The sequence below is a fragment of the Bos indicus x Bos taurus genome, chromosome 5 (assembly GCF_003369695.1).
Source record: "Bos indicus x Bos taurus breed Angus x Brahman F1 hybrid chromosome 5, Bos_hybrid_MaternalHap_v2.0, whole genome shotgun sequence".
Lineage (NCBI taxonomy): Eukaryota > Metazoa > Chordata > Mammalia > Artiodactyla > Bovidae > Bos > Bos indicus x Bos taurus.
Window position 1 is genome coordinate 20,178,270 of NC_040080.1, and position 11,525 is coordinate 20,189,794.

General features: G+C 36.5%; 1 protein-coding gene across 1 annotated transcript; it reads right to left on the bottom strand.

The window, feature by feature from the left end:
• Nucleotides 1-326: 326 nt before the first annotated feature.
• On the bottom strand, nt 327-11,179 carry CLEC2A (C-type lectin domain family 2 member A). Its single transcript, XM_027543415.1, has 5 exons — nt 11,041-11,179; nt 7,457-7,543; nt 5,206-5,381; nt 2,645-2,748; nt 327-742 (listed from the first exon to the last, which is right to left on the bottom strand). The coding sequence occupies exons 1-5, from the start codon at nt 11,177-11,179 to the stop codon at nt 628-630; spliced, it is 621 nt and encodes a 206-aa protein (XP_027399216.1). The 3' UTR covers nt 327-627.
• Nucleotides 11,180-11,525: the final 346 nt, after the last annotated feature.

Genomic DNA, 11,525 nt, shown 5'->3' on the forward strand with positions numbered 1-11,525 from the left:
TTGTTCTTACTTGGAAAAGGGAAATATTTTTCAATAATCTATTCTCTATTAACTTTTAATGTTATTTTTCTAGTTTATCTTCTGTAATCTAAGCTTTGTAATTTTAATATAGAACTCTGATAATGTATCTGTGTTATACTTATAGAGTTAGGGTCCTTCCTTTCCCTTATTTGTAAGATATTATTTAAGTACATGTTTGTTCATAGATGACTCTCTTGTAACATTTATTTAAACCAAAGTTGCTATGGTTAGTGGTTTGTAATATTTACACATATTAAGCACATATATTTCTCTAACTTTTAAGCAGTAGGTCTTGGCTGACCTATCAATATAAATCCCTTTAAATTTATCGTAACTACTAATGCAGTAAATGTCATCTAATTGTATACTGTAACTTTGTTTGGTCCTATTTAACAGAAGTTTCCTGACTTGTGCTCATGATGGGCAATTATGTGCCTTGAATTAATAAGATTCTATATATAATCATTCATTCATTCAATAACTTTAAGTTCCTTTAATTCTTGAAAAATTTTATTGTATGCCAGAAACTAACATTTGTAAACCAACTACACTTCGATTAAAAAAAAAAAAAACTTACAAAATTCTTTATTGATTTCTCAATTTATTCTATGTTTTAGATATTGGTTTGCTGCAAATCCACTTGATATCAACAAATCCCCTGGAACTGTGGACTCCATCAGAATTCAAAAAAGCAAAGGGTCCATTCCCACTGATTTCAAACCTGAAAAGAAACAATAAAAATCAGTTTGGGACCATTTTCAGCTATAATCAAAAATATAATTAAGAATAGAGCAATTTGAAGCATTTTATACAAAACACTGAGCTTTACTCACCTATCACAATACTCTACTCCCCAAATATCTGTTTTTTTAAAGCAATGTAGGTATTTAATATTACTATTATTATTAGCATAATCTGTCAACTTATTTAGGGCAATAGGTAGAAAGACAGAGATACAAATAGACAAAGAGAAATAATAGATATAAATAAAAACTTATATCTATCTCCATTTATCTAACTTTATCTAACTATATTTATTTCTTTCGAGAGAGAGAAAGTGTTTCTAAATCAAGTGATATATGGAATTTTTTAAAAGCAGTTCCCTAGCATATTACCTGGTATATTTTTAGCCAATGTTCAGTTTTGAAAGTAAGGAACAAGATTTATATTCATTTGGCACTTTTGAAATATACTGATATGGAAACCAAGGAGACTAATTATAATAATTTTTATCAATTTGCATCACCAATTCAATGGACATGAACTTAGGCAAACTCCAGGAGATGGTGAGGGACGGAGAGGCCTGGCATGCTGCAGTCTATGGAGTCAAGAAGAGTCAGACATGACTTGGCAACTGAACAACAACAAAAGCAATATTATTTATTTATATAACTATTTCTTGAGGGAATGTTGTTTCCTGACTTTGTATCCATGTCTTCCTGCCTTAATATTATTAATTGTTAAATAGAAAAATGGAAACCAATTTAGAACTATGGAAAGATGAAAGATTATACTCATTGCATAAAAAGAAAAAGATTGATTATCAACTAAGCAAATTGATAAAATTTATTTACAGTGAGTTGGCTGTTCATATCAGGTGGCCAAACTACTGGAGCTTCAGCTCCAGCATCAGGCTTTCCAATGAGTATTCATGGTTGATTTCTTTTAAGACTGACTGGTTTGATGTCCTTGTTGTCCAAGGGACTCCCAAGAGTTTTCTCCAGCACCAATTTGAAAGCATCAATTCTTCTGTGCTCTGCCTTCTTTAAGGTCCAGTTCTCACATCCATACATGTCCACTGGAAAGATCATAGCCTTTACTACACAGGTCTTTGTCAGCAAAGTGATGTCTTCTCTTTTTAACATACTGTCTAAATTCGTCATAGTTTTCCTGCCAAGAGGCAATCTTCTTCTAATTTCATGGCTGCAGTCACCATCCACTGTGATTTTAGAGCCCGAGAAGAAGAAATCTGTCACTGCTCCCACCTTTTCCCCTTCTATTTTCCATGGAGTGATGGGACCAGATGCCATGATCTTAGTTTTTTCTAATACTGAGTTTTAAGCCAGCTTTTTCACTCTCCTCCTTCACCCTCAACAAGATGTTCTTTAGTTCTTCTTTGCTTTCTGCCATTAAAGTGGTATCATCCACATATCTGAGGTTGCTGATATTCCTCCAAGAAATCTTGGAGAGTTAAAGACTTCTAACTTGGAAATATGGTTATTTCCATATGGTCTCTAACACTTTAAAGAAAAAAAAAAGAGATCTTACAAAAATTTTAAAAGTACAATACATGTGCATTGACTTTGAATTTGCAGAAGAGTTGAATTTCAGTTAGCAATAGGAGGGTTTATTAGCAAGAGCTTGACAATAAAAATAAAATGAAACAAGGAACAAAAATAAAAATGGAAAATTTCACTGCATGCCATATAACAAAATTAGAAGGAAGGTGGGTTGGTCTAGGGTATGTTTCAATCTAAGAAGACACATGTCACAGGGTAGAAACTGAGAAAGACAATTACACATAGAAAACAGGGAGACTTATTTACAATAATGCAACTCAAACTGATTTAAAGTTTTTATACAGCACCAGAATAGAACCTTTCCTAGTAAATTTGAAACTCACCCAGCATTGAATGTAGTGCCATTTGTCCATTTCCAAGACTCTCCTAGTTTTCTGCTTAATCCAATCCAGTACATAGAAGTTCCTGCATGCTTCTTCAAAAATTTCTTTCACACAAATCAGAGAATTATCCATTACTCGATATTTTATAGCATTATAGCTAACATACTTCTCACTGGAACATCCCATTTTATGATTTACATCCTAATTTGTGTGCCCTAATGCTTCCATAGCAACAAACAACACAGATGGTGATGTTCAGGTTAGCTTTATGAGAATAATTTTCACTTTGCTCTTTTACTTCTTAAATATATCTAAGTAGTAGAGTGACTTCTAACAAGTCATCAAAGCTCTTTGAGCTACTATGTCTTGAATTACCATTAAGGATAACTTCTCTCTCTCAAATGAGAAACTGATGAAAAAATCATATTTGACTTCCTTTCCTACAAGTTCTACTGCATAAAACACCAGTATGTTTCTCACAGAGTAAAGGACAGAGACTCTAAACTGACAGGATGTTATGTCTGGCTGACAAATTCAGGAGCTGAGTATTTCTATAAGAACAGGCATATCATGTTTCTTAAGGGTGGCAGAAGACTAACACATGTCTTATTCTGTGCACAGATCTTCTCTCCCAAATTATAGAGAGGTGAGGGTGTTTAAAGGAAAGTATAAGTACTGTTAAAATAGGAAAACTCAGAAACTACTTTGAATAGATACCAGTGGCTACTGCTGCTGAAGCTGAAGCTCCAATACTTTGGCCACTTGATGAAAAGACATAACTCATTGGAAAAGACTCTGATGCTGGGCAAGTTTGAAGGCAAAAGAAAAGGGGGCGCCAGAGGATGAGGTGGTGAGATAGCATCATCCACTCAGTGGACATGAATTCGAGTAAACTCTGGGAGATAGTGGAGGACAGAGGAGTCTGGTGTACTATAGTCCATGGAGTTGCAAAAAGTCAGACATGACTTAGTGACTGAATAACAACAGATACCAGAATAATAATGTCATTGCTGTATGATTTCACTTATATGTGGAATCTAAACAACAAAACAAATGATCAAACACAAGAAGACAGAAACAGAGTCTCAGATACAGAAAACAAATAGGTGGTTGTCAGTGCAGAGATGGGTGGGGAGAGAAAAGAAATAGTTGAAAGAGCTTTGAACTTCCAGTTGCAAAATAATGAGTCATGGGTATGAAATGTACAAAGTGGGGAATATAATCTATAAATGCTTGATAGCATCTGGGGATATATATCATATGGTGACATATCATAACTAGAATTATCCTGGTGGTCATTTTGAAAAGTATTGAAATATCAAATCACTATTGTGTGTAACAGGAACTAACATATGTTACAGGTCAATTAAACTTCAAAAACAAACAAATGAAAAAACTCATAGAAAAAGAGATGGGATTTGTGGTTACTAGAGGTGGGGTGGGAGGAGGGGGGAATGGATGAAGGTGGTCAAAAGGTAAAAACTTCCAGATACAAATAAGTGCCAGGAATGTCATGTACAACATGATACATATAATTAACATATTGTATGTTATGTATAGAATTTGTTGAGAGAGAGATGCTCAGAGTTCTCAACACAAGAAAAAAACTATTTTCTATTTCTTTAATTTTATATCTACAGGAGATGATGGATGTTCACTAAATTTATTGTGATAATCATTTCATGATGGGTGTATGTAAGTCAAATCATTATGCTGTATACCTTAAACTTATACAATTATATCTCAGTAAAACTAGAAGAGACAATGTAATTTCCATTGCACATTGTCTCCTATAATCAGAAATCTAATTTCTGGGAGAATATGATTTCTTCTAATAAAATATATTCCACAGTCTCTCCTACTGATTCCTTGCTACTGAACCACAAACCTATAGTTTTTCTTCATAAATAAACAAACCGCTCCACCAAACATTTGCCTTTCAACATAGAGATCAAACATATGGATACCAAGGTGGGAAGAGGAGAGGAGGAATGAATTGGAAAATTGGGATTGACATATACACACTTTTGATAATATGCATATAATAGATAGCTTATGTGAACCTCAGAATCAGTGCTCTGTGGTGACCTAAATGGGAAGAAAATTTTTTTAAAAAGGGGATATATGTATACATATAGCCTATTCAATTTGCTGTACTGTAGAAACTAACACAACATTATAAAGCAATTATACTACAATAAAAGCTAATTAAAAATAAATAATTTGTATTTCCATCTCATGTGAATTGCTTTCTTTCACTTTGATGTTCCAAACCCTTACTCCTTTCTTCTTCTCTCAGATGACATATAAGCCTCAATTGCCTAACTTGTCCATGAGAGTCATTTCTTATAAAGCCCTCATATGTACATAATTAATTTGGTTTTCTCCTGTTAATCTGTCTCATGTCAGTTGAATTCTTAGATCAGCCAGAAGAACATAGAAGGGTAGGGGAATTTTTTCCCCTCTCTGACATAATCATGAAGTATTAGCTTTTATCATTTTTTTTTCCCTTTGTACAAAATTTAGCTTTGAAATAATTGAAAACTTTTCCCTTTTCTTACCATATCCTCTGGTGTATCAATCTGAGCAAGTTCTGATCCCTGTGAATTGCAAAATCTTTTACTGGCTGTCCAATTTCTGGTATCATCCGAAAAATAGAAGCACTTCCTTCTTACACCAATCCACTCCTCTGAACATTCCATAGCTTTGGCACTTTCTGAAGATATCAAACATAATACTGAAAAAAAAAAAAAAAAAAGAAATGAATAAAAACAATTACAAAGTGTTTGTACTCATTCTGGTGAATCAATTTTATTTTTCACTACCATGGTTTGAAACCTGAAAACTAGCTTCACTCATGGAATGATGGATGAATTCAATTCCTCTGTTGTCCATAACGAAGACCATTTAGTGGTTGAGAAGTCTAGACTTTATTTTATTTTCCTGGCTTCTATTTTGAGAAGTGGAACTGCAAATCTCTCATGGTCTATACTGACATCCTACCAAAAATTATGCTGCAGATTTAGCAACCAAGGAAGAGACATAAATATAATATAGTGTCAAGGACCAATGTAAGAAATAAAGGCTTATTTTTACCTCAAAGAAATGTAAAGGTTAAAGACAGGAGAGGACATATGAGCTAAGGAAGTGAAATTCATCATAAAGGACAATGAATCATTGAAATCTGAATTAATCAAATATTGGTTCTATGTAACCAATATTTAGTGCCAAAGAAGCTGGAATAATGATGACTTTATTTCTCTGTACGTTGTTTTGAGAATTTACTGTTTCTGGATTTTAGTGAGGTGCTGAGTAATTAGGTTAGATAAAGTCCTGGCCCTCCAAATGTTTAAAGCTAATTAACGGGTACAGTGTCAAGTAAACATTTAAATGTAGAGCCAACTCCTAACTCCTGACTTTTTCTCTTCTGTAATACTCAGAACTGGATCCAGACTACCACAAACAGGTAATAAAATACATCGTTTCAATTTTACCTTTTTAGTGAATAAATGAATGAAAATATGTCTTAGAGAAACTCTTCCCTCTAAATATTTAATTTACAGATGTTTAAATATAATTAGTATTGTGCTCTCAGAACTTTATAATGACAGAAGAGCCTATAAGCAGGAATAATATCAGAACTTTTGTGAATGACCAAAAGAAAGAAAGAAAACGAGACTCAAGAATGTTAACTGTTAATTTAATTTCAGAGCTAAATTCAGCAAAACTTGCAGATGGAAAATCAAATTCTGGAGACTATTAGGCTACAAGTCATAAATTAAAATCTACCTTTGGGTATTTTTCACAAAATAGACCCATGATATCCAGAAAAAAATGTAAACTTCTTCATCTTTGAAAATTTACTCCAACAGAGAAAATCTTGAAGTAAATCCCTAGTTCCATATTTTCCTTTTTTCTTTTAACATAATAGAAATAAGCAAATATTTTCATAGAGCAACTATTAGTAATATAACTCACTCTTGATCCAAAAGAAATTAAAGAAATAATGCAATTATGGGGACAGTGTTGTATGGTAGTTAAAATATCAGAAATTAGAGAACTGGAATTTAGCCAGCAGAAAAGAATCTCAATTCTGGTTGGCCCTGGAATTTATTATTTGTAAAAAGCGACTAACTCACTCTGATTGCTATTTCTTTGGGTGTGAATGGATTTCGTAACTATTTCATAGTCTTGTGTAGATTAAATATAAAAAATATAATAATAAATATAGTATATTTAACATTATTAAATTATTAATTAATAAATTAATAAATTATTATTTATTAGTTCACACAAAATACTCTCAATTAAACAGTAATTGCTGTTGCTGTCTGAGGGTTATCTGAGAATTTATGATTATTTTAGTCAAAGATCAAGAACTCTTACGAAGTCAAGAAGATGACTAAGTTCTCAGAGTATTTTTAAGAGAGGCAAGGAAGGTGGTATATGTGTGCTCAGTCGCCTCAGTCATGTCTGATTCTTTGTGACCCCAAAGAACCGTACATAGTCAGCTTTCTCTGTTCATGGGATTTTCCCAGCAAGAATACTGCAGTGGGCAGCCATGTCCTCCTCCAGAGGATCTTCCCGACCCAGGGACCAAACCTGCGTCTCCTGCATTGTAGGCATATTCTTCACAGTGGAACTACTGGAAAGCCCCAAGGAAGGTGGCAAAAGCTGCCAAGCTAGTAGGAACCTGAGGTTGTCTCTACAGTCCTTTTATTACTGCAGAGTTGAGAGATTTGGGACTAAGCATGAGGTATAAATGCATAGCCTGCTGCATAAAGAACCAAAGAAAATTCACAAGTCACCCACCTGTTACTACTACAAGGACAGCTATAAAAATCAGGGCAAGTATAAGAAATTTATTTTCCTTACACCAGTCTTTTTTCAACTTGCAAACTGTAAAATGAAAAAAAAAAATTATTGTAAAATTTCCAGAGAAATTCTGACTGGGAACTGATTATTCATTTATTCCTCTGCCATAATAATCAATCAAGAAACTCTCACTAAAAGCATCTACATTTTAAATTAATAAAGGATATACTGGCCTTACAAAGTACTAATACAAGGAAGATAAGCCCCAGTGACTGCTGTAACTGCTCAGATTGGCAGTGGGGAGTGAGGAGAGTACTTAGATTTGATGGAAGGAAGAAAGAAAAACAAGGTTATCCCTAAGGTGGAAATAGTGTGAATGAAAGATTAGAGTCAAGAAAGCATCATAATCAACAAAAGGGCTATAATCAGACAAATGGCTACAAAGGAAATATGAATCAACCAAAACAAAGATAGGGAAGAAAAGAAAGTCATAAGTATGTATGACAGAAGAATTGAAATGTAAGATAAATTGTTTTTTTTTTTAATTTGGTAAGCAACAGAGGGCAGAAGTTTAATTTCTTTGAGCAAAAGCATGTTAAGCTAAAAACAGCAATTTGTACTGAGCAGAATAAATTACAAAGGAGAAGGAATTTAGCACTTGTGGAAATGTTAGGACATTAGGAACAAACAGTAATAATTCTATTAATGACTAAGATCGCCATGTCTGACACATTATTCAGTTCAGTCATTCAATCATGTCTGACTCTTTGTGACCCCATGGACTGCAACACATCAGGCTTCCTTGCCCATCACCAACTCCCAGAGCTTTCTCAAACTCATGTCCATTGAGTCGGTGACTCCATCCAACCATTTCATCCTCTGTCATACCATTAGCAGATATAAAAACAATCTGGGAAGATTGTGTACACACAGGCACACACACATTTAATACCAGAAAAAGAAAAATTTGAAGAAAAAAATAAAAAAGATGTCATACACTCTGTCTCTATTCAGAGTTGTATCACAGACTTAGTGGTTGAAAGTGAAGTTTTTAGGTTTTGTAGGGGAGGCAAAACTTTAACTATACACATCTTGGGTTTTCAGCTGGCTTTTTTTTTTTTAAACAAAAAGACAGATTAATAAGAGAAAAACAATTTATTAATGACCATGGTGCACACCACTTGGGAAAAACCTAAATGAAGAATAATTAAAAGCAATAGCTTAGAACCCCAACTAATGGAGCATCTTCCACAAAGGACAATACATTTCTAGAAAAAATGAGAGGACAGAAAAAGCAGTTTTTGACTTTTATGGGTGGCCAACTGTGAGAAGGCAAATATTTAGGGAGAAATTAATAGAGTAATTGAGAGAATTTGTATCCTGTCTTTGGGCAGAAACAAAGGCAGGCACAATGAATTTTCCCTGCTGTTTATTGGTTTCTACATGCCTTCAACTCAAAGTCATTTTTATATCAAAAGGCAAATTTTGAGGTGACATGTTCCGGTTTCCTTCAGTTTCATTATCACAATAAAAAGGGTAAAGGATTCTAATGGAAGAGATGTATCTGCAATGATTTCAGACAGTATGATTACATAAAAAGAAACACCAACAGAATCAACTTTTATTTCCTTTAATTTTCTTGTATCACTGACAACAGCTAGAACTCCACTAGGTTGAAGGGTACAAGAGTGAGCACCTTTTCTTGTTCTTAATCCTAAATCTATAACATTTCATTACTGAACATCATAAAAATGCTGCATAAACTTAACATATAAAAGAGAGATGGGTGAAGATGTCGGAGTAGGAACACCCTGGGGTCACCTCAACTCACAGGCACATCAAAATCACAGCTACCTGCTGAACAACCATCAATGAAAAAGACTGAAACCTACCAGAAAATATCTTCTATAACTAAGGATATAAATAAAGAGCCATAAAGAGATGGGTAAGAGGGGTGAACTCACAGTTTAGTCAAGTCCCGTATGCCCCATGCGGGTGATTCACAAACTGGAGAGTAATTATATTGTAGAGGTTCTCCCACAGATGTGAGAGTTCCTTAGGCTCCTCAGATCCCTCAGCCTAGGGATTCCGCACCTGAAGGATGGGCACACAGGGCATTTGGCTCTGAAGTTCAGCGGGGTTTAATTTTAGGAGTCTCATAGGACTGGGGAAATAGAACCGTCACTCTTAAAGGGCACATGTTGGGGGCCGGCATGAGGCACTCCGCCCATGGCAAAGGTCATGAGGAAGGAGGCTCGACATACGCAAAGGCGGGATCGAGCCTCAGGAGTTCCCCTGGAAATTCTCGAGCATCTACCCCCATAACCAGAGCCTGCTTACTTTACTACTTTGTGCTCTACCCTACACCTCTGACTTTACGGGGGGCTGTCCCCCATCACCTCTTTCGGAGAAGGAGTTAACTTAGAGCTCCAGTTAATAATAATTCCTGGGCGTGGCAGGAGTGTTTCAACTTACAAACTCCTCTGAAGGTTCTCTAGCCTACCTGACAGGCTTGTCCGGCCACATGTGATTGCTCACAGCCTCCCAACCGTGAGAGGCACGAGATGCTTTAAATCTTCTAAAAACAGGTTCCTTAGAAAACCATTAGTATAAGTATAGTGGGCTGATTAGAAATTGTATTGGTGAAGGGTTTTTCATTTGTTGAGCCAATGTTTGTTGCTAAGACTCCACATCCCCTGCCCTTACACACATTAATGAATATATAGAAGAAATAAGTATTAATCTTTGATATAAATCACATTAGACCTTAGGCTAAGTAAATTCTTTCCTTAACCAAAACCCACTACACCCTCACCCTGTAGGAATGTAACTTTATTTGGGTGGCGTCTGTTTTAAGAATAATCACCCTTGGAGAAAAAAGTGTTCTGGTTGACTGACCACTGTCACAAGAAGAGGGTCAAAAATTGTCAGCAGGCCCCCCTGGCCAGAAGATGATGTAACACCTCTAAGACCTCTGTATACATTTGTATGAAGCACTTGACTTTAATAAAAGTCAGGACTGCTGTCCCCAGGTGACTTTTGTATAACATCTCAGTGTATAAAAACAGACTCTGGAAAATAAAGAATTGGGATCAGTTCCTCGAAATACTGGTCTCCCCATGTCTCTCTCTCTCTCTCTCAAACTCTGGCTGAGTCTCCATCTGGAGCGTGGAACCCGCCATGCTTACTAATTATGCCTGGGCTTCTAAGATCCGACCGGGGAGGCCTCAGTGTTTCCTCTCCTTCTCCTCTCCTTCGGGAGAATGGAAGGACGCCTGCAGCCTACGTAAGTGGTGCAAGCTTCTTGTCTTGAAGTTTTATTGGTCTCCCACGTAAATCAAGCTACTCAGCCTCTTTTCTCCACTGAATTTTCCTACTGAGCTATCCACATTCTATTACTCTTTACATCTCTAATTAATGTATAATTGAAGCTATTGTATCCTGATCCTTGCGGAAGCTGTCTCCCCTTCGAATACCCTGAATCAGCCAGGGCTAGACCCCGGCAGGCACACACAGAATCTCACACACTTCAGGACCCAGGGCAAAAGCAGAAATTTGATAGGAGCTTGAGCCAGACCCACCTGCTTCTCTTGGAACATCTCCTGTAGAGGCTGGGAGGGCCTGCATCTCATCGTGGAGACATGGACACTGGTGGAAGCAAACGGCTTCCACACTGGGAGCTTCTTCTGGCAGGTAAATGCTGGTGTAGGACGAAGTCATCCTGGAATCTTCCCTCTAGCTCTTTGGCACCAAGACCTGACCTTGCTCAATAGAAAGTAGATGCCAGTAATGGCAGGCTTCAGGTCACACCCCTTGCTCGGTGGGGCCACCCAGCCCCACCCACAGAAGACAGGCCATAGGCTGCATAAAGTTCTTCCGAGCCCACAGTAGCCTATGGCCATGGTTGGCCCACAGGAGGGCCCCAGGACCCAGGCTCACCTACCAGTGATCTTGCTCTCCAAGGAGCCCACTCTGGACTCTGAGTCAGCCTTACCCACTAGGGAGCAAACACCAGAGGTGAGAAAATGATAGTCAGACAGCCTGTTCACAGCAGGCCAGACCATGC